General features: G+C 46.1%; 1 protein-coding gene and 1 long non-coding RNA gene across 7 annotated transcripts in view; one reads left to right on the forward strand and one right to left on the reverse strand.

Moving 5' to 3' along the window:
- Nucleotides 1–1,425: 1,425 nt before the first annotated feature.
- GTF2I (general transcription factor IIi) overlaps nt 1,426–21,738 on the reverse strand; it is a 108,634-nt gene continuing 88,321 nt past the window's right edge. For all 6 annotated transcript variants that reach the window (XM_049638773.1, XM_049638772.1, XM_049638769.1 and 3 more), the window contains 16 exons: nt 20,455–20,526; nt 19,244–19,427; nt 18,540–18,598; nt 17,807–17,881; nt 14,023–14,124; nt 13,198–13,263; nt 12,260–12,443; nt 10,785–10,843; nt 10,198–10,278; nt 8,724–8,807; nt 8,187–8,370; nt 6,942–6,970; nt 4,670–4,711; nt 3,824–3,865; nt 3,271–3,346; nt 1,426–2,567 (listed from right to left, as the gene is read on the reverse strand). In XM_049638773.1, the coding sequence (XP_049494730.1) occupies nt 3,288–3,346; nt 3,824–3,865; nt 4,670–4,711; nt 6,942–6,970; nt 8,187–8,370; nt 8,724–8,807; nt 10,198–10,278; nt 10,785–10,843; nt 12,260–12,443; nt 13,198–13,263; nt 14,023–14,124; nt 17,807–17,881; nt 18,540–18,598; nt 19,244–19,427; nt 20,455–20,526 (1,322 nt within the window). In that variant the 3' untranslated portion in view covers nt 1,426–2,567; nt 3,271–3,287. The remainder of the gene's footprint in view (nt 2,568–3,270; nt 3,347–3,823; nt 3,866–4,669; nt 4,712–6,941; nt 6,971–8,186; nt 8,371–8,723; nt 8,808–10,197; nt 10,279–10,784; nt 10,844–12,259; nt 12,444–13,197; nt 13,264–14,022; nt 14,125–17,806; nt 17,882–18,539; nt 18,599–19,243; nt 19,428–20,454; nt 20,527–21,738) is intronic.
- On the forward strand, nt 4,705–5,517 carry LOC125928171 (uncharacterized). The gene is made up of 2 exons (XR_007459582.1): nt 4,705–5,009; nt 5,249–5,517. It is a non-coding gene; the product is annotated as an uncharacterized LOC125928171 (long non-coding RNA).

Here is a 21,738-nt window from a genome sequence, read left to right on the forward strand (position 1 = left end):
GACACGTTCCCTTCCAGCTTCGGCGGGGGCCCTTCCCCTCAGCCCCACCCTCCCTAGATCTCCCCTCCCTCCACCGAAGATCCACAGCTGGGAGAGGGGGTTTGCGCTGAGCCCGACTCCGTGGATGGGATCTAAAGCGTACAATCCCGGCACGGACACATTTCTTGGCTTTTACGGTTCTCCCGAAGGAAGGTTCCTCGAGTAACAACTGTCCAGAAGTGGAGCTTGGATTTGGTCACAAAGCCCACCTTCCCCGTCGCTCCACTTCCCAGAAGGATTGTGTTTAACCAGCACTCACGGAATAAGGAGGCTGTTTTCGGAAATACTAACTGACAAGGCCTGAGCTGTGTTTTTCAGTTCAGTCCTCACTGATCCACCAGAGATCTCGGGGGGCAAGTTTCACCCCCACTCCCTCGCAGAGCCACACTGTGTACCTGTGGTCTCATTTACATACACACTGCTGACTCGTGAACATGCCCCCCACCCCCGTCCATGGACAAGCCCCAGGGCCCCTGCAGGAAGGAGGCAATTGGGGAAGGCGGTCGCCTGGCCAGGAAGCACGGCTGCTCTGAGGCTACGGGACCGCGGGACGCAGGGGCCCAGGGCAACCGGACGCCTGGCCCCAGACACAGGCTCTTCCAGCAGGATGGGACGGGAGCACTCCTGGCTGCGGGGAGCTCGTTCAGTTCAGAGGGGAGGTGGAATGGGGCGGGCAGCATTCCTCAAGCCTGTAACAAGTCAGGACGACGGCGGAGCGCAGATTCTGTGCTGTCTGCCAGGAGACCAGGAACAGAAACCGATCCACGGGGCAGATGCGAAACGAAAAAGGAAAAGCTTTCCGACAACATACAAGAATAAAAAATTTGCGTGTGTGTGCCAGATTTGTTGCTCTTGCACTGAAGGGTTAAACAGATCTCCTTGCTGAGTGTGATCCCACAAAATGGTAAAAAAAAAAAAAAAGTGTTAGGTGTAAGCCTCCGCTCTTTTAAAAGCCGCCCGTGGAGGGGCAGGTTCTTAAGCAGCTGGGGGGGGGGGTGGGGGGGGGGCGTCGTGGGCGAGGGCGGCAGGGCCGCCCGAGCTTTTGGAGACGGCTTCACAGGAATCACGAGGCCCTCTACCGTAGCAGCTGTCACCGCGGTGTCGGGAGGCTAGCGACCAGGGCGCTCGTTCTGCCTTCCCCGAGCGCACCCGCGGAGAGAACAGAAAGTCCCCAGAGTGCATGCGCTGCAGGGTTCTGTCGCAGGAGGAGCTCCGGCTGGAGCGGCCCGGGGAGGGGACGGGGGGCGGCCCCAGCACCGCCCCGAAGGGCAGAGTCGGGGGCTCCCCGGAACGGCGCCCTCGTAGCCCTCGCCCTGCACGCCGCCTACCGCCGAACCACCCGGGTTCCCCAGACAGAACCACGAAAACACCTTCGAGAGCAATGAGTTAGTGTGTGAAAGGCATGGATGGATTTTATTTATTACCCTATATCTACAATTTAATTTGAGGTAAAATATAAGCAACACATAAAAATGCCTATTTCTGCTACCATGTAATATAATTCTCCATCGTGAATATTGTGATAAAGCTAATGGAAACTCTATGCCGTCACGTACTCTAGCTTCTTATAGCTGGTATTTTACAACTCTCATTGTCTGTGAAATCCCAACACACGTACGATTCTCCCACGAAGGGCGCAGGACTCTCAGAGGGCGCAGAATCAGCTCGTGGGCCCCTCCCTCCCCACGCTGGAGCCTCAGTGCTACACGTCGAGATCTAAAATGGCGAAGGCAATGGAAACGCGTGGGGCCTGACCCAGGCGGGAGCGGCGTTCCGAGGAGACCCACACCGCCACAGGTCACAGGGCGGTGAGGCTTTAGTGTCTCGGAGCTCGCCCCGACACTCATACCTGATCTTCAGCTTCTGGAACACCAGGCGTTTTATTCGGACGAGAAGTCAGGGTGGGAGAGGTTCCGAGGCTCCGTCTGTAAGCCACACGCCGACATGCTAACCTCTCGCTGGCTGTTAGGCGATCCGGATGGTGGTTTTTTTAATTATGATAAAAAAACATATGAACCATGATAGATAGCTTAGGAAAAGGTTTAGTCAAATATACAGATACTAGCTGTTCACTCAGTCGTCAAGGAGAGCCGTGAACAAAAGGATCATTTAAATGATTTCTCAAATAGAAAAAACCTAAAAGGACTGTCACAGGTGCTTTCTTCACTGCAGGAGCTGAGATGTTCCCGGAGGAGAGATCTTCACTTGATTGGAAAACAAAACACCACAGCTGAAGGCTCTGTTGCTGCGTAAAAAATCTGATGAGATTCATCCCTGCCATTTTCCCTGTCGTTTTTCCAGCATTGCTGTAAAATCCTTATAATACATTCCAAAGTAAACCAGCCATTCCAAATCTACAGTCACTCTGCTCTTTAATTCAATTCACAGAACTGCTGAAAAAGTAGACATTTCTATCTAAAAGTAGAAAAAAAGGTTTGTATAGAAGGTATTTCTGTTATACAAGTATATTACACAGCTCGGGGCAGTAACAGGTCCGAAAAGCTCTTCTCACCCACTGATACTTTAAGCTAAAACAGAAGAGAAAACAAACAAGCGAGAACACGGGTTAATCTGATTACAAGACTTTCACATCCGCAGATAACACAACTCAATCAGCACTCAAGTCCATGAACTGACAGTATTAAAAAAAAAAAAAGCCCTCAGGTACACCTCAGAGCCCACTGCCGCGAAGCTACACCCTCCGACCAGCGCGTCTACATTCAACAGCTGGGGCCCGGGGAGGAGCGACGGGACGGGAGCGGAGGTGGCTGACTCCCGGCATAGGGCTCCGCTCCTGTTAACAACCGGGCCAAGTTCAGGAAGTCTGAACAGCAGGTTCAGGGTTGTAAGTAAATTATGCGAGCTGCAAAATGGATTGAGCAGCTTGGCCAGACTCTGCAAACACCATTATTGTGATTGAGGAAAAAGCCAGCGTGGTGATACGGATTCAGAGTGAACTCCAATGGAGAGGATAAGATCTACCCTACAGATCAGAAACAAAACATTTTTCTTTTAGGGCAAAGCGCTTTTACGTCTTTGGCTCAAAGGCAGATATTGATCTAAGGAAAATCTTTCTGCTTGATCTTCTAACTCAAACCATCCGGTAGGGCTTACACTTGGACCTCATTATGGCCGAAGCAGGGAAAACACAGCATTAGATTATGAGCATGCGGGGGAGGGGGAAGTTCAGACGAACACTAGACGGCATCCCAGACACAGATGCTGATTTACCCTAGGAGGGAAGAGGTCTACCACGTAGGGTCTGGTTCTTGCTTGATCTGAGAGTTTCCGTCAGTCTCCTTTATTTCTATCAAGAAAACCAAAAGGGAACTGATAAATTACACTACGAATGCAAATCTGTATAATTATAAACCCACTCAGATCAAACTATGTGCTAAAATGACTTATCAAGAATTGTAAAGATACTAAAGATAACATTTTCAGAGACAGTGTTTCCCTAACAGTTCTTAATTGTGCCACTTAAGTGTTCACAGTAACAAGCATCTTCTTATGTATCTATTTAAAAATCTAGGTTAGAAAGTAGTTATTCCACTGGCTCAGAATTCATTTCGAGTCATTTGGAGAAAACGGAGCAGAAGAACCATGAGTCATCGCCAACACGCCATTTCTGGGCAAAAACGACACATCCAATTCACCCAGAAACAAAAGAAAACCCAAGCACACAGTTCTAGTGAGACGGCTCGAACACCACCGTCAATCCCTTGTCCTAAGAGCGCTCCTGGGGGCCTTCAGTCTTGGACCACCGGCTGCCCTACCCCTTTACCTTCTGTTGCAGGGCCCTCCAACTGGCTTGGCTCAGCGGATTCTGCAGAGAAACACATCAAGATTTGCTGTGACGCTGTTTTAACATTGCTGTGTCTCACTTATCTACAAGGGCCCAGAGGAAGCCAGGAGAAAGCCCTCCACACACCACACACCAAGCGCAAGTCGCAGATGAAACAGCAGCCACGGCTTCTTGGGATTAAACACACGTGTCTCACGTGTCTCAACTAGTGTCTCAACTGGTCTAACAAAAGTCTCCTTTTTCGGACATTTCAGTTTCCTCACGCAACCCAAGTCTTCAATAACAATTGTAGTTTCACATAGTTCGAACATGAGGGAACAAGTTCCTTTTTCACGTCCTTTTCCCCTTTTCTGTGGGTTCCCCTTTAATGAAAGCCTTTTTTTGGTTTCAGTGAACCACAGTAGCAGGCTTCAACGCTGGTTTCTAAGGAATGTTTAAAGCCACAATACACGCATTTCCACCTGGCACCATCCGGCTCGTGACCAGCAATGGAAATGAATGGCACAGACGGTGAAGTCTAGACAAGCTTCGCCCTCAGAAATTGCACTGCACACGCTTGGCCTTGGGGTTCCTGACCTCCTTCCCAGCTGACGGGGGCACTGGAGTCAAATGGCATATGCCCCACACTTCTCAGTTGGGACCCAGAGCTCGAGCACATACAGGCTTCCAAACACGGGAGTCAAAGACAAAGTCTAAGTGTGAGTGTGTAAATGACTTTCCCTAAAGTCAGGCGAATGTTATTAGCAAGTGAGGCCCCACAATTTTATGTGGTCCATTTTATCACAAAAGCAGGAATAATTCTATGTTTTACCCCACTTAATTTACCTTGTATCACTGGGCCTTCTGACTCACTCTGATCGACCAACTCTGAAAATAAAGTAGATTGATTTAAACAATAACTTAATGCATGCTGTTACAATGGAAAAGCATTTGTACATACATTCTCAATTTGGATGCTCCAACTTGGCCACAACAGGCACTATTTTCCTATGACAAGAAGGGAACACAAGAGTTCTGGCATGTCCGATCAGAAGAACTAATTTATAGTAATTACTGGAAAATTCTATTATAGACTACTGCACAAGGATGAGAACAAAATTGAACATTTTAAACAAAGTTAAGGGGGCTAGGAGGTTTAAAATACAATGCTCTTTGGGGCGCCTGGGTGGCGCAGTCGGTTAAGCGTCCGACTTCAGCCAGGTCACGATCTCGCGGTCCGTGAGTTCGAGCCCCGCGTCAGGCTCTGGGCTGATGGCTCGGAGCCTGGAGCCTGTTTCCGATTCTGTGTCTCCCTCTCTCTCTGACCCTCCTCCGTTCATGCTATGTCTCTCTCTGTCCCAAAGATAAATAAAAAACGTTGAAAAAAAAAAAATTTTAAAATACAATGCTCTTTGAAACTAACAGTTATATAGAAGACAGATGAATTGGGATTAATAATTAAAAAAAAAAAAAAAAATCCACGGACGCCTGGGTGGCTCAGTCGGTTGAGTGTCTGACTTCGGCTTAGGTCACGATCTCGCAGTTTAGGAGTTCAAGCCCCGAGTCAGGCTCTGTGCTGACAGCTCGGAGCCCAGAGCCTGCTTTGGATTCTGTGTCTCCCTCTCAATCTCTCTCTCTCTCTCTCTCTCTCTCTGCCCCTCCCCTACTCATGCTCTGTCTCTCCCTCTCTCTCTCTCTCAAAAATAAACAAACATTTAAAAAAAAAGAAAAAAAAAGAGGAAAAAATTATGGGATTTCTTTAAATGACCAAATTCCCTGGTGTGATCCAAGCTGAATGTCACACAGATGATGAAAATAGCTATGAAGCAAGGTGTGTGTCCTCTTTCATTACTGACATCACCACGGACTAACACACTTGGCCCAGACAGAGAGAGAATAAGAAAAACAGAACCTATGAAAAAAAAGTCATGGTTTGGGGGTACAATCAAATGAACACATTTTGTGATAAAGTGAAACCCAAAACTTGGGAGGCAGAGGAGACAGAACGAAATCCAGGACACTGAAGAGTGGAGCCCCCAGCGGGATGAACGGCTTGAGGACAGGGGGGCAGGCAGCACCTACAGTCACTGCGTGATTTCCCAGGCCGGCTGGGGGGGGGGGGGGGGGGGGGGCGCCACGCTGCTGCTCCGTGGGCCCCTAAAACTCCTGAACACTAAATTGAAGAGGCTCCCCACTTCCCCAGTGAACAGACTACAGACTGAGTACTCAAAGTAGAGGGGTTTTAGAGAGTTATAAAAATAATGCCAATTGGAAAAAAGACTGAAATGCTAACGGTACCGGGAAAGAGAATGTTCACTTTTGAAACATTTCAATGAAGTCGGCAGAACCTAAAACATACCAGCACATGTATATACAGTGTTTGCTCAAAATACAACTTAAAATGATAAGAACATCAAGGAATTGGAAGAACGGACATATATACATTTGCTGGTGCAACAATGTTTGAGAGCACATCGTGCCAGATGGAGGCTTGACCAGGAACGGAAGCAAGGTACGGCTCATTAAAGATCTACTTATCTAGCACAGTGATTACACAATAACAGTAAAGTTACTGTGGTAATAGTATCGAATACAGATTGTATTTCCTGAGCACATAAAGTACTGCTCTGGGTTAGGGGTCAACGAACTTTTTCATCAAGAGCTAGGTGAGTGCGTATTTCAGGATTTGCAGGGGACGATGCTCTCTGTTACAGCTCCCAACTCCGCCTAAGCAAACAGGCCTTCTTGGAATCGTTCTTTTTATCTCCCCCTCCGCCCGCAATAAAACTTTATTTACAAACACAGGCAACAACTCTCTGATCCCCGTTTAAGAGGTCTGACACGTAATGAGTCATTTAAAATGCTCTAAAGCTCTCAATATGGGTACTAACATCACCATTTTAGGAACAAATAAAGTGAGATTTAAAAGCTCACCAAGTGACCCCATTTCACATGTATAACGTGCACAGTGCTTTTACACTGAGGCTAAAACCCCAACTTCGCCCAGTTGCTGCTGTAGGTGAACGGAAATATCTACCGTGTGAGCAAAGTGCAAGTGCACACAGTCTCGCACACCCCGCACAGGACGAAACAAAAAGACTTCATGAAATTTACTCACGGTTATTAATCACAAGTCCCGGAAATGGTCTGAAGAGAGAAACAAATGGGGTAACCGTTTATTTTTACTCTACAAGCAGTTACATGTACATTCAGCTTATCTCACTAACTTGTAACTCATGTCACTTACGTGTCACAACGAGCACTGTTACCAACTACGTTTCAATCTCACACTTTTTAATCTATGGACACACAGACACGTGAAGAACTCTACAGGCCATTATTAGAAAAGGCCACAGTAAAGACGGTGAGAAGAGAACAGCAGTGAAGAAGAAAGAAGAGAGGAATTCCGGCAGCAGGGTCTAACGGAAGCAGGCTTTTACCGAGACCCCCGGGGGGGAGCACGGATGACAGACTCGGGTTAAGTGGGACAAAAACTGGGGGAAGATGAGCGGATGCGAGGAAGGAACCTCGGGAGAGGTTACCACGTGAGCTAGCTCCCAGAGCCAGACCTGAAGGACCTGTACCGGACACAGTGGGAACCTGGCAATGAGCTGACTGGGAGGATCTCGTGACAGCCACGTTTCTGGGAGGTGGGAGGAGCGTAAAGACGCCACGGATGCGTGCTCGGGCAGCTGGGAAGGAGGACACCTACTGCCAACCTCCTGGGACGGGCGCACGGTAAGGAATGGAATTCCCGACGGGGTTGGCGAGGAGGTGCGATCATCGCTCCCAACGCTGTGGATAAGGAGCTGATGCTCTCAAAGGTGACAACCCACACTACTGTTGTGCAGACAAGGAAGGAAACAAAAGGACCTGGCTGACTTGGGGTCAGACTCGACTGCCCGGAGCCTGCGATGACGGAGCCTGCGATGACGGGCCCGAGACACGGGCTGGCCATTTTTCCTTAATGGGCCAGGCAGTAAATATTTCAGGCTTTGCAGACGACGCTGTCTCCGTCCCAATGACTCAGTGTTACCCCTGTACCCTGAGAGCAGCGGTCGGCACTATGGACACAAGTGCATGGCACGGTGTCTTAATACAACTTTATAAGATAAACAGGTAGTGGGCTGGATTTGGCCCACAGGCGACGGTTTGCTAACCCCTTGCCTTAAAAACCAGAGAATCCAGAGTCAGCCCAGGGAGAAGAGAACCTCACAGTAAGATAACTGAAGTATTTTAGGTGTTTCCCTTCGCCACATGGTGAGCTGGACTCTACTATTCCCTAGGCCTACATTCTGGAAGACGACGTAGCCTCATGGTCTGCAGATTCATTCTTCCAAACAAGCAGGGAGCTCTCACTTACCGAATGACTGTGAATTTAATGAACTCGGCAGAATCTAAGATCCTTCTCATGGAGCTGATTTCCAGGTAACTGGGGGCTTTGAATGACACTCCAGGAGGCATGCCGTCAACCACCACACAGCCAGGGTTAATTGTGATTTTCCTGTAGGGAACTTTCACAGGGAAACCCATACCAATAGCTTCACCTAGGACAAGACAAACAGCACAAAAGCACAGATTAACCTGTCATCTTAGAAGCGGCTAAAAAGCACAGGACCAACATTTAAACATGGTCTCCGCTGTTAATAAAGGCAATGCACACGACAAGCAACCTTACCTTTGAACCTCAGTTCTGGTCACTTTGATATCGACCTGATGGTCAAGAGTCTGACAGAGCTAAGGTTTCCTTAGGAAAGAACTTTAGAGAAACTCAAACACTTACGTTGAAAGCTTATTTCCTTGCATAACGGGAAATAACAACTATCTGAGCCTAAGCTACAGTCCAGTACTGGAACACCCAAGCTCACCACAAGCAGCACCCTGCAAATGCAGAACTCACCGAATTTCCGACTGAAGAGGTCGTTCACTTGCTCTCTGAGCTGTCTCGCTTTTTCGACTTTTGACAGCCTTTCATTATCATCATCTAGAAAAGGTGAGAGGACAGTTCTAGCTTAATAATGCAATTAAAAATTTTTTTAAACGTTTATTCATTTTTGAGAGACAGAGTGTGAATGGGGGAGGGCAGAGAGAGGGAGACACAGAATCAGAAGTAGGCTCCAGGCTCTTAGCTGTTAGCACAGAGACTGACACTGGGCTCAAACCCACAAACTGTGAGATCATGACCTGAGGTGAAGTTGGATACTTAACTGAGCCACCCAGGCGCCTCAATAATGCAATTTTAAAGTATTTAAAAAAATTTTTTTTAATGTTTATTTTTGAGAGAGAGAGGGAGACAGAGTGTGAGTGGGGGAGGGGGAGAGAAAGAGAGCGGGAGACACAGAATCCGAAGCAGGCTTCAGGCTCTGAGCTGTCAGCACAGAGCCCAACACAGGGCTCAAACCCACAAACTATGAGATCATGACCTGAGCCAAAGTCGGATGTTCAGCCGACTGAGCACCGACAGGTGCCCCTAAAGTATTTTTTTTTTTAATTTTTTTTTTTTTAACGTTTATTTATTTTTGAGACAGAGAGAGACAAAGCATGAATGGGGGAGGGTCAGAGAGAGGGAGACACGGAATCTGAAACAGGCTCCAGGCTCTGAGCTGTCAGCACGGAGCCCGACGCGGGGCTCGAACTCACGGACCGCGAGATCATGACCTGAGCCGAAGTCGGCCGCTTAACCGACTGAGCCACCCAGGCGCCCCCCTAAAGTATTTTTTTAATGTCTATTTAGTTACGGAGAGAGAGAGAGAGAGAGAGAGAGAGAGAGAGAGAGAGAGAGAGAGAGAGAAAGTGAGTGCACAGGAGCAGGGGAGGGGCAGAGAGAGAATCCCAAACAGGCTCTGTGCTGACAGCTCAGAGCCTGGAGCCTGTGTGCTGAGAGCACAGAGCCTGATGCAAGGCTTGATCTCATGAGCTGTGATCAAGATCAGAGCTGGACGCTCAACCGAGGCACCCCAGTGCCCCAATAATGCAAGTTTAATTCCAAGTCAAATTTTACGTGCTGAGTCAACCTGTTTTATGTTTTTGGAAGACTGAAGTATTTTACACTACTCAAGATTAAAACAACTTAACCAAATGATTTGAGTATGACAGCAACCTGAAAATGCTAAGCCTTTATTCCTATTATGAAGAGCTTCACCTACTCTCTTGTACGGATTTCCTAAACAAGACGCGAGGTACTAGCTCATGCCGCATTCGGTAACCTCCTAGAGCGTTCTGCAAAGCAACCAATGAGATGATGTGTTTGGTGAGCGCTTTCTGAAGGGCAGGCGGGGACGCAGTGCTGCACAGGGCGAGCACCGGGAACCTGTCTACTCTAACACCCAAAGAAGGAAAACCCGACTAACGAGATAAAGGCAGAGAAACCATACCTGGAATCGTCACCTGAATGATGTTAAGATCTTCAACACCAGATGCAGTAGTATTAACATTGGGCGATGAATTTATTTTTCCTTAACATAGAAACATCAGATCAGAGTGTACACAGAATAGACTCAAATCCTCTCTACTCATGTGCTTACGATCCAGACTCCGCAAGATAGTATTTAACCTAACTTTGTTCAATGCTTGTTCCTTTTTATGGTCTATTTTGTCATTCTGTGGTATTAAGCTTCTTTAAAGACTTTCTCCCCCTCGCCACCTTTTCTTTCTTGTTGGGATTAGCATAGCACCAGACACACAGAGATTCTCATTCGTTAAACAGACTCCAAATCATAAACCAGTCACAACCCCACTTTTTCTCAAAGTGGGCTCCACGCCCAGCACGGAGCCCAACACAGGGCTTGCACTAACTTATGACCCTGAGATCAAGACCTGAGCTGAGATCGAGAGTCGAGACGCTTAACCGAACTGAGCCACCCAGCTGCCCCTCAACCACAACGCTCTGGATTTCATGGCAGTAGACCACTGCTGGGAGAGGGGCTGTGAACGGCACGCTTCCTGTAGCAAGGACACTCACTCGGAGGGCTCTTCGAGGAGGATGTGCTCTCCTTAATTGCGGTCTCAAACATTTCAGGCCTGCAACACGAGAAGAGAGGAAAAAACCATGTTTGCTAATAATCTGATAAGAAAACGTTAAACTTGCAACAAAATTAAAAAAACCATTTACTTTCTGTAAATATACATTCCAACTGTTAGGAATGGAAAAACAGGAAGAACAGCGCCTCAACGAAAGGAACGTATACAAAAAGACCAATTATACTTATGATCGTAACACCTGCCCTGCCCTCCCGAGCTTAAATTAGGGGCTTCTTCGCCCAGTTTCCACTCTACCCTGGAAGGATCCAGTGCTAGACTTGAGAATGGAGAGAGGGAGCAAGGCTGCACATGGGCAGCACGGAACCATAAGCACGAGTCTTTCTCTATTAAGTAGAAGCCGAGGCCTTCACTACTTACTGCCAGACCTCTGCAGACCCCAAAAGGTAGCCATTGCACTTGGTGGTGTTGCCTTCGAGTATTTGCCAACACTGCTGTGGGACTCCAAAGCAAGCACTAATAAATGGAACCTCAAAGTCACTGCAATTAATTTCAGATAATGCTTAAGCACCAATGAGTATTTTTAAATTCCAATTATTCCCCCCTATCTCAGTGGTGTTGGCCTAATTCATAGACCTCCAAGGCAAACAGAAATGAAAAACATTCTGTAAGCTGGAGAAGGAACAGGGCTCCACAAGACTCAACTACTACTCACCTTCCAGCAGCATCGACCAGTAAAATACGACGATGGTCGATTTCGACAAAATCAAGTTGTTAGGCCCTCTGGCAACCTACAGCCCTCCTTCCCTATTTTAACCAACTATGGAGAACGTGAAAGGTCCTCAGAGGTACAGTTTAAAGAGTTTTGGATCCTACAGCTAATTTGGCCACAAAGCTGAATCCATGCGCCAGTCCGGCTGTGCCCTAGTACCAACTCGTTTCGTCTGCACGTCCTTACTTTATTTTTTGAAGTTAAAACATTTTTCAGGGGCGCCTGGGTGGCTCAGTCGGTTAAGCGCCTGACTTCGGCTCAGGTCATGACCTCACCGTTTGTGAGTTCGAGCCCCGCGTCGGGCTCCGTGCTGACAGCCCAGAGCCTGGAGCCTGCTTCGGATTCTGTATCTTCCTCTCTCTCTCTCTCTCTCTGCCCCTACCTCTGCTCATGCTCTGTCTCTTTTTCTTTTAAAAATAAATAAAGGTTAAAAAAACTTTTTTAACTTTTTAACTTCTTTCTTAACTTTTAGAGAGAGGGAAAGAGAAATAAAGAAAGAATGTGTGCCCATGTTCGCACGTGGGACAGAGAGAGAGGAAGAGAGAGAATCCTAAGCGGCCTCCACATTCCGCTCAAGTCTCGGCATCGGACTTGATCTCACAAACCGTGAGCTCCTGACCGGAGCCGAGATCTAGAGTTGGACACTTAACTGACTGAGCCACCCAGGCACCCCTGAATGTCCTTACTTTTTAATGATGAACTTGATTTTGGCCTTGTTTCTGAGTATCTTCTCCAGCCTCGGGATGCCAAAAGTAGACGGCCGCCGGAAGGGTACACCCTCAGGCAGGCCCTCCACATAGAAGTCTTCTGGGAAAGACTCAAATAATGCAAACGGCACTTTCACAGCTTGCTTGAGGCCAAGAGCTTCGCCTGTAAGAGACACACACGTTTCTCTTATTGCTCACATTTGCCACTTTCCTAAATTCAACCTTTTTAAAAATGCATTTTAAATCAGTTTATAGATACAAAAATTACTTTTTTTAAGAAAAATATTTTAATTATAGAAAAATAGGTTCAATTTTGCAGTGCTCAGAAAAGTGGGAGAGATGATGGAATTCATGCTTGTGAAACCCACTTTCTTTAATGTTTATTTATTTTTGAGAGAGACCGTCAGTCAGAGTGTAAGCGGGGGAGGGGCAGAGAGAGGGAGACACAGAATCCGAAGCAGGCTCCAGGCTCCGAGCTGTCAGCACAGAGCCTAATGCGGGGCTCGAACTCATTAACTGTGAGATCATGACCTGAGCCGAAGTTGGGCACTTAACCGACTGAGCCACCCAGGCGCCCCAAACCCAAACACTTTCGATGACAGTAATATTAAAAACAATCTTTTTTTTTTTTTTTTTTAGAGTATTTATTTTTTGAGAGAGAGCAAGCAGTGGAGTGGCAGAGCGAGAGGGAAAGAAGGCATTCCACTGTCAGCACAGAGCCTGATGTGGGGCTCGAACTCACGAACTGTGAGATCATGACCTGAGTCAAAATCAAGAGTCGGACGCTTAACCAACTGAGCCACAGGCACCCCAATGATAGTAACATTCAAATACTGAACATTTTATTTTGTGCACATTCTTCTAGTTGAAAAAGCTACCATATATATTTTAATACTCATCTTTCAAAATGACCTTACCGCATTTTTCATTGAAAAGATTTTCAACTTTCTGTTTTAGGTCTGTGATCTTGGCATTCCAGGCCTCTGCAAGTAAAAACCAAGACAGTTATTAGTAATACTTACCAAAATACGTCCACGCTCAGGCATTTCTCATTTTATTGTGTGTTTTTAAGAAGTACAGAATAAAAAAAACACAGGTTTTTAGCACAGTCAGGTCTGACAACTACTGTAATCCTACATCATTCAACTGTTTTATTATTACTAATATACTGGCCACAAATAAATGACATAGGCTAAAATAAAAAACAAATGAATACCAAGAAACCTTCCAAAAAAACAATTACAGCATCTACTATCTGCCTACTATCTACCCTGCAAATAATTTAGTATTTATAATCCTCATAATAATCCCATGAAGCAGGAACATTATCCCCATTTTACAGATCTAGAAACTGAGGCACAGGGGTTAAGTAACTATTACAATGCCTTTAATAGCTATTATACACGGACTTACCAGATAGAAAACAACTCACCTAAAAAATTAAAGTATTTGTATTGTTTCCTTTTATTTAAAAATTTTTTAAATATTTATATATTTATTTTTGAGAAAAAAGAGAGAGGGTGCACAAGCAGGAAAAGGCAGAAGAGTGGGAGACCCAGGATCTGAAGCAGGTTCCAGGCTCCGAGCTGTCAGCACAGCGCCTGATACGGGGCTCGAACCCACAAACCGTGAGATCATGACCTGAGCCCAAGTCGTACGCTTAACCGTCAGCCACCCAGGCACCCGGATTGGTTCCTTTTATTTAAAGTGATGAAAGTAAGAAAAAGAAAATCCATATTTACCAAAGGAAAACTCTCTCCCTCGAGGCTTGAAGGGAACATTAGAACCATTAGTCTGAGTAGGGGTTCGAACTGCTGAGGTTTGAGGGTTGTTGTTATTAGGGCCTAAAGAAGAATTAAAAGAGAATCCTGATCAATGCATGCATTCAATCACATTTAAGTACTGCTTACACTTTCTCTGGGACACGTGCCCAAAAAACAAAGTGACACTCAAACAGCACACAAGCATGGCGCAGTGGAAATGGGCAGGACGCACGGTGTCACAGCCCTCCCTCCACTCGTTTATCTACTGCCGTCCCTACAGTCAGTCATTTTTGCCCCAAACGTAATCAATTTTCTGGAACATCGGAGGTGCCCTCGCTTCACTTTGTGCGTCCCCGTGCCCTCTGGAGCCATTGAGTTTTTGGTCAGCTATGTTTGCTCACCTTCCTTTCAACCCTTACTTAACCACAGCTGCAGGTGCGAAGGTCTTTCCTTTGGACACTCTAGCTGACTCTGGAAACACCCTTCCTTTGAATTCTGGGTACAATTTAGAAACAATGTTATAGGAAACCGCTTTCTTCCACTGAATGTAAGGAGGGTTAGCTTAGGTTATTCTTAATAAACCCCAAGCCCTGAGTCTTCTTTATGTAGGGTCACCTAATGCTTATATAATAAGCTGATTTTTTTTTTTTTAATGTTTTATTTATTTTTGAGACAGAGAGAGACAGAGCATGAGCAGGGGAGGCGCAGAGAGACAGGGAGACACAGAATCCGAAGCAGGCTCCGGGCTCCGAGCCGTCAGCCCAGAGCCCGACGCGGGGCTCAAACTCACGGACCGCGAGATCATGACCTGAGCCGAAGTCGGACGCCCAACCGACTGAGCCACCCAGGCGCCCCATTAATAAGCTGATTTTAATCTTAAGCCAGCCAGCAATTTCTAAACAGTAAGGAAAACAGCCAAAACAATGGGAAAATAAAAAGAAATTAAGTTTATTCAGATTTCTTTAGAAAACAACCAATATTCTAAAGATTCAGCTTCAAACTCTGAATTCCCCGACTTGCAGAAATATCTGTATAGGCTCTGGACTTTCACCTAAACTACCTTTCTATGGAGTTACCTACTTCCTATGCTTATCTTCACATAAAAGACTTCTGCTTGGGGAACGGTCTGCAGTGACACTGCCACAGCTAAAGGTGCACACGGTCACTGTCCCAAGCACATTATGTGTTTTAACTAACTTAGTGTCCATTTCAACCATAGAGAAACGGGAGTCCCAGGGGTTATGTAATTTGCAGTCGACCGCACGGCGGCCAAGGTACAGAGGCGGGATAACCGTCGGGAGTCTGGCTCCTTGGTCTCCACCACCACGTGGTCTCTCTGATGTGCTCGCAGACCCGAACTTGAGTCTTTCCTACATCTGGGCAACGGGTGGCCTCAGCACGGGTGCGGCCACTTCCACCTGCTGTACTTAGCCTGGATGTACACGGCCTCAGAAAACCCTCACGAGTGTCAGAGGCGATGACGTGACTCAAGATGAAATGTATCTGTGATTCTCTATAAAATGTCAAGATGCAACATTCTACTCTAGTTATTTCAGAGCTCGTGAGTCAAAACGACAGCTTCTTCAAGACGGCAAGGTGATGAGAGCCCAGGGACTCTGGGCTAGCTGGCAGGTATACCCACACAGAGGCCATCAGGCCAGCAGGCCACCCTGTCACCACGGCCCTCCAACAGGCTACTAGAGGCACCCAGCCCACACCTCTGCTTCTAACTGGATGCTGGCGATTCTAACAGGGTGAGACAGGGAGACACTTGTGGTCGGCAGACAGAACTGAGCGGATGAAAGTATCCAGCTCTTACCCTACGTGAATAAAGCAGCATTCACGCTTATGGTTACGTGAAATAACACCACACACCCACCACCCAGCTACATTTAAAATAACGACAATGTCAAGTACGGCGAGGATGTGAGGCAACTGGAATGCACGTATCCCTGGCAGGAGTATGCAACGAGAAAACCACTTTGGAAGATTGTTTGGCAGTTTCACAGAAGGCTAACAACTCCCCGATTCTCGACTACATAACCCTCGAGGGGAGGAGGGCGTATGCCGCACTTTGTACACAAACGTTTGCAGCATCGTTTTTAGACAAGGCTGGAAACAAACCCGAATGTCCACTGACAAATGTATCAACAAAACATGGTGAATCCACGCCACGGAGGAACACTCAGCACTAAAAATGGAGTGCTAAAATGCCGCATAAAATGTAAATCTGAGAGTGTTAGATGGAGAAAAAGCATCTGACCATAAAAAAAATAGATACAGTAGGACTCCACTTACAGAAGATTCCAGAACAGACAAAAGTATTCCACGGTGACAAAAAAACAGAGCAGTGGTGGCCAGGGGGCCGGGCTGGGGGGTGGGGTGGGGGGGACTGGCTGCTGAGGAGCACGGGGGCATCCCAGGGTGGTGGATGTGTTCCAGAAGCTGACTGAAGTAGTGGGACAAACATGTCTCAAAACTCAAACTGTACAATCACAATGGGTGCATTTTACTAGGTCGAAATTATACCTAATACATTTATTTCTTAAAGTTAAAAACTCCCAAACCAGCACAATTTATTATTTAAAACAGAATATTAGTACAGTGCAAACAAAATACCACCCACCCACCCCCGGCCATAAATTGGCAGAATGTTCCTGGACACGGACACAGCTCTTCACTAAATAAATCCCCTTAAATACTACATCGGCCTCTGCAGACAATGGGTCCAGGCAGGGCTGATACTGTATCTCCTCTGTGTCTTGCTTTGCACGTACACCTAATCCCAGAAGCTCCACTGGTCATCTCGTATCCGTGAAAGAAGGGACAAGAGGAAACCGAGAAGCCAGTCTCCTAATTTCTGAGCTACTAAAGGGTAATCTACTTTCAAAATTTCTTTTAGGTAAGAAAAACATGCATCTCCCTCTTTGTAAAGTCACAGTTGGTTACAATAGAATACAATCTTAAAACTGTACTTGGTAAACTTACTTCTATAGACACAATCATATTAACTCTTTATTTCTCTGTTTCTCTAACCTGTAACTCCTAACCAAGAGCTTACCTATACTCTCATTTTAAGTAGGCTCCCTGCCCACGTGGGGCTTGAACTCACGGCCCTGGGACCAACAGCTGCATGCTCTACCAGGTGCCCCGCCAAGATAACAAAATGGGGGCTGAGGTGCCACCTAGTACTATAAACCATTAACACAAAACTTGAGGTTATGTGACAACAAAGAATCATCCTACTGAAGCGGGCCTTTCTTTCTGTGTTAATTGCAGAGACAGAGGGTAGTAACCATCCCGGACAGCAGGCGGAGAGCCACCTATACGGGGTGAAGTACTCTAACCCCGTGAACCTGCAAAGATGAGTCCCTCCACAGACCCCCTGGGAGTGGAGAAGGAGTTAGTTTGAAGATGTAGGAACGAGTTTAATCCAAGGTACTGCTGTTTCAACCATACCTCAACTCTTTACTGCAAAGAATAGGAAAAAAAAAAGAGAGGAGAAAAGAACCCTACGTATTGCTCTCTGCACCCTTTACTTTATTAGAAGGAAAGAAAAGCCTCTCAGGGATCGTCCTGCAAGCAGATTGCAATGTGCTCCAAGAACACCACGTGGACCGTTGGGAAATTCTGAATAGGAACAGTTCTGAAATTTACAAGAGGCAGCTCTTCACACCTAAGCCCAGTTTTGTAAAAATTCATTTGCATAAAAACAAACTGTAAACTGAAGAATCATCAGAAACCTACCCCAGGGTGGCCTTACCTTCCACAGTGACCTCAATTTCAGGAACTTTTGAATTACTCCCAGGGCTTCGTGGTCTTTTTGGGGACTGCAAGGCTGTAAAATAAGCACACGATTACTTCTGTGTCCTGTAAAAAACAAACAAACAAACAAACAAACAACCCAGAAGCAGAGTGCGCCAAACACCCAGGCGCCTGGGTGGCTCAGTTAAGCGTCCGACTTCAGCTCAGGTCACGATCTCACCATTCGTGAGTTCGAGCCCCGTGTCGGGCTGTGTGCTTACAGCTCGGAACCTGAAGCCTGCATCGGATTCTGTGTGTCCCTCTCTCTCTCTGCTCCTCCCCTGCTCACACTCTCTCTCTCTCTCAAAAATAAACATAAAAAAGAAAAATTAAAAGAAAAAAAAAGAAAGAAAGCAGAGTATTAAAATTTATACAGTCTGGATTTTTTGGAGGAAACCGAAAGGATTCAATTGGAAGTTTAATCCTCCACTGAGTCTCAACAAAGCTGTGGACACGTGAATGAAGGAGGACTGCAAACATGAAATTTTCAACAAAATGTTAAAAAAGAAAAAGGGGTGGTGGTAGTTATGGGGGGGTCCATTACATAAAACACCTGGGGGGGGGGAGCAAGCAAACAAACAAACCGAAAGCCCCAAAAAGATACTGGCCAATGATTCCGTGTGACTTAGGTCATGTCGATAAAGAATGTTTTAATGCACTGAGGTTAATAAAGAGTATATATCATGTCTTACCTTTAGTGTTTATTTTGCTAGCCATTCCCGGAGGCAAATAGGAGATAACTAGTTCAGGTCTAGAAAGAAAACCAAGAAACATTACAAGAGCCAGGACACGATACTGGTCTTCACAGACCGTAAGCATCATCATGACCAGAGATTTTGTTACTAAAGGCTATCATCATGTAATACACAATTAATTCTGTGTATTACAGAATTAATTACCGCCCCCCCCCAAGGTAATCTGCTACTTGGTTTTATGAAGAGTAAATGACTTCTTTCCTGAAAATGAAAATTCACTAACACCAGTTTAGTTGCTGCAACAGTGGAAATTCTGCAGACGTGTAAGTAAGGAACATAATTGTGGGAATTCAGCTGCGCACAAGCTTAATGAGGAATAACGGAGCAGAGAAAAATCTGACTCTTCACCCTCTACTCAGCATTTAGGAATGCTCAAGAGTCAGCACAGCGTCTCTGCCCAAGCTGAACACCACCCCTGCGAGGCAGGTGTTAGCATTCTCCTTGTACTGACGGAGATCAAGTACAGGTTAAGGGATGTGCAAAGGCAGTCAGCCAATGCCAGGACCGCAGCTCAGAGCTGTGTCTTCCCATCACGGACTACAAAGCCTTAGGGGTCGCCTGTAGCCAGAAAAAACTTTAAATAGAAACAGAACGTTACTGTTTTAATTCCAGGAATGACTACAGTGGCAAATCGAACTTACTTTTTAACAACAAACTTGATTTTATTACTCCCACGGACAATCCTTTCAAGTCGTGGGATTCCAAACCAGGTAGGGCTTCGGAAGGGAATTCCTTCTGGCAAGCCTTCTACATAAAGGAACTCGGGGTTTGATTCAAACACAGGGTATGGTACTTTTACTGCCTCTGTGAGTCCAAGAGCTTGAGCTGCAGGTGAGGAGAACATAACGTGCGGAAGGTAACATTTTACAGACATTCTTTTATTTTTGTCTGCAATCTTAATAATAAGCTTTTTAAATAACAAAAACCCTTCTTATCTTATCAAGGTGTATTTGACATATAACATTATACTACTTTCAGATGTACAACAGAATGACTGGTATTTGTACAAACTGCAAAATGATCACAAGAAGTCGAGCTAACATCCTGGCATTCTCAAACGTGTTATGCAAAAATTCCCTACCACCTAGCGATCTCCGCTCACCATTATCTTTTTTTAAGGGGGAGCCTCCACTCAATTATTGGAAGCATTCCGCGTAGCGTACCGTGCAAAACTGAAGAAAGGGCCTAAAAAATAAGTACTTGTAAAAAGAACATTCTAGCCAAAGTGATCTCTGTGCTCTGTGCAGAAACGAACTACGGGCCATTTCACGCCCAAAGAGACAAGTGGGCCGTTGAAAGACGAGAGCCGTATGCGGTGCACCTAAGCAGAGCTCATCACGTTACATCAGAGGCAGAGGCGGCAGATTCCAGATCCAGGCCACAGAACGTTCACACCAGGTACAAAAATGACGGATGGGAAGGCCCCAGGGACACTGCTGTCACTCCCACTCCTTACTTCCTTTTCCATGACAGACACACACCCAATCAACTGAAACACTCCTGCTGAATCTCCTCAGAATCCTCAAGACAGCGGTCAACAGCTAGCTGTCACCAAATCTAAGCTGAAACAAACGGGACTTATTTGCCGCCCGTGTGTGGTAGCCGGACTCGAAGTGCAGACGGTGGGGCGGAGATCCCCCCCCCCCCCCCGCGCCCCAGCTTCTCCCCACCACACACCACACAACTGAATCCAAGAGAAATAAAGTAAGGTACTCAGGGTAAGGAGCAGACATCAACTAAAACCCAGTTTCTGGGACCTTCCTTCCGTAGGTTCTGTAGTGCTATCATTCATTCAGAACCTGCCTTTCATTTAGGTTTCTAAACTAAGACATAATCACTGGGTTTTACTTACCAAATTTCAAATTAAAAATCTCCTCCACTTGCTTCCGTAGCTTGGTAATTCTGACATTCCAATCTTCTTTGACTAGAAAGCAAAAATAAACGTAATTAACAATGTTTCCTTCTTGGTGCGGACACACAACTAGGTTGGATGCCACTCTTCTCAGTGATGTTCTTTTTTACATTTTTTTTTTTTTTTAACATTTATTTATTTTTGAGACAGAGAGAGACAGAGCATGAACGGGGGAGGGTCAGAGAGAGAGGGAGACACAGAATCTGAAATAGGCTCCAGGCTCCGAGCTGTCAGCACAGAGCCCGACGCGGGGCTCGAACTCAAAAACCGTGAGATCATGACCTGAGCCGAAGTCGGAAGCTTACGCGACTGAGCCACCCAGGCGCCCCAGTGATGTTCTTTTTTAAAAGACTGAGATGTATCTCATATACAACACTGTGGCAGTTTAGGGAGCACAATCCAGTGACACTCTTCATTCGATTTCGTTTACAAACAAAAACTTTGGGTCTTAAGGAGAAAAAGGATTCCCTGCACCTGTCAAATAGCAGAACTTCAGGAAGATGGAATTCAAGTATCAGTTCACACTGTCAACAAAGAACGTGCCGGCGAGATTGCTCTCGGCGAGTGCTTTACAAGTGGCTCCTCCGTGGAGACCCAGCACAGGATCCTGACAGGTCAAGGAGGACCAGCTGGTACAGAGCCAGGCTTCCCATGCCAGGTTCAACCATATTTCAATTATATTTGAAATCATAATTATATTTGCTTTCTATACAGACATCCTTGTTTTATCAAACGGATGTGTGGCTAGAAATCCGTAGAAAGCAAAATTTCATTATTCACAGAAATAAATGGTAGGAATACACGTTAAAGGGATTAGGGAGACGTCACTAAACACTCACATCTATAATCTGGTTTATTTCTTTACCCCTGTTTACAAGACAACCATCCCCTTAAAAATTTTTTTTTGTTTTTAATTTTTAAGTAGGCTCCACACCCAACCTGGGGCTCAAGAGTCACACCCTCTACCGACTGAGCCAGCCAAGTGCCAGGACAACCATCCCCTTTTAAATGTAAATAAAAATACAGGGAAATGGGCCATTATGGAAGACACATAGGAGGTCACTTACTTGAAAAGACACTCAGGGCTTATTTGCTGGAGCTGTGGATGGAGAGGGCCTTGGAGGCACTATTAGGTGATGGGAGAGGCTGGACAAATAAAGGAGGGAAGGAAAGAGAGAGAGAGAGAGAGAGAGAGAGAGAGAGAGAGAGAGAGAGAGAGAGAGA

The sequence above is a fragment of the Panthera uncia genome, chromosome E3 (genome assembly GCF_023721935.1).
Source record: "Panthera uncia isolate 11264 chromosome E3, Puncia_PCG_1.0, whole genome shotgun sequence".
NCBI classification, from domain to species: Eukaryota; Metazoa; Chordata; class Mammalia; order Carnivora; family Felidae; genus Panthera; species Panthera uncia.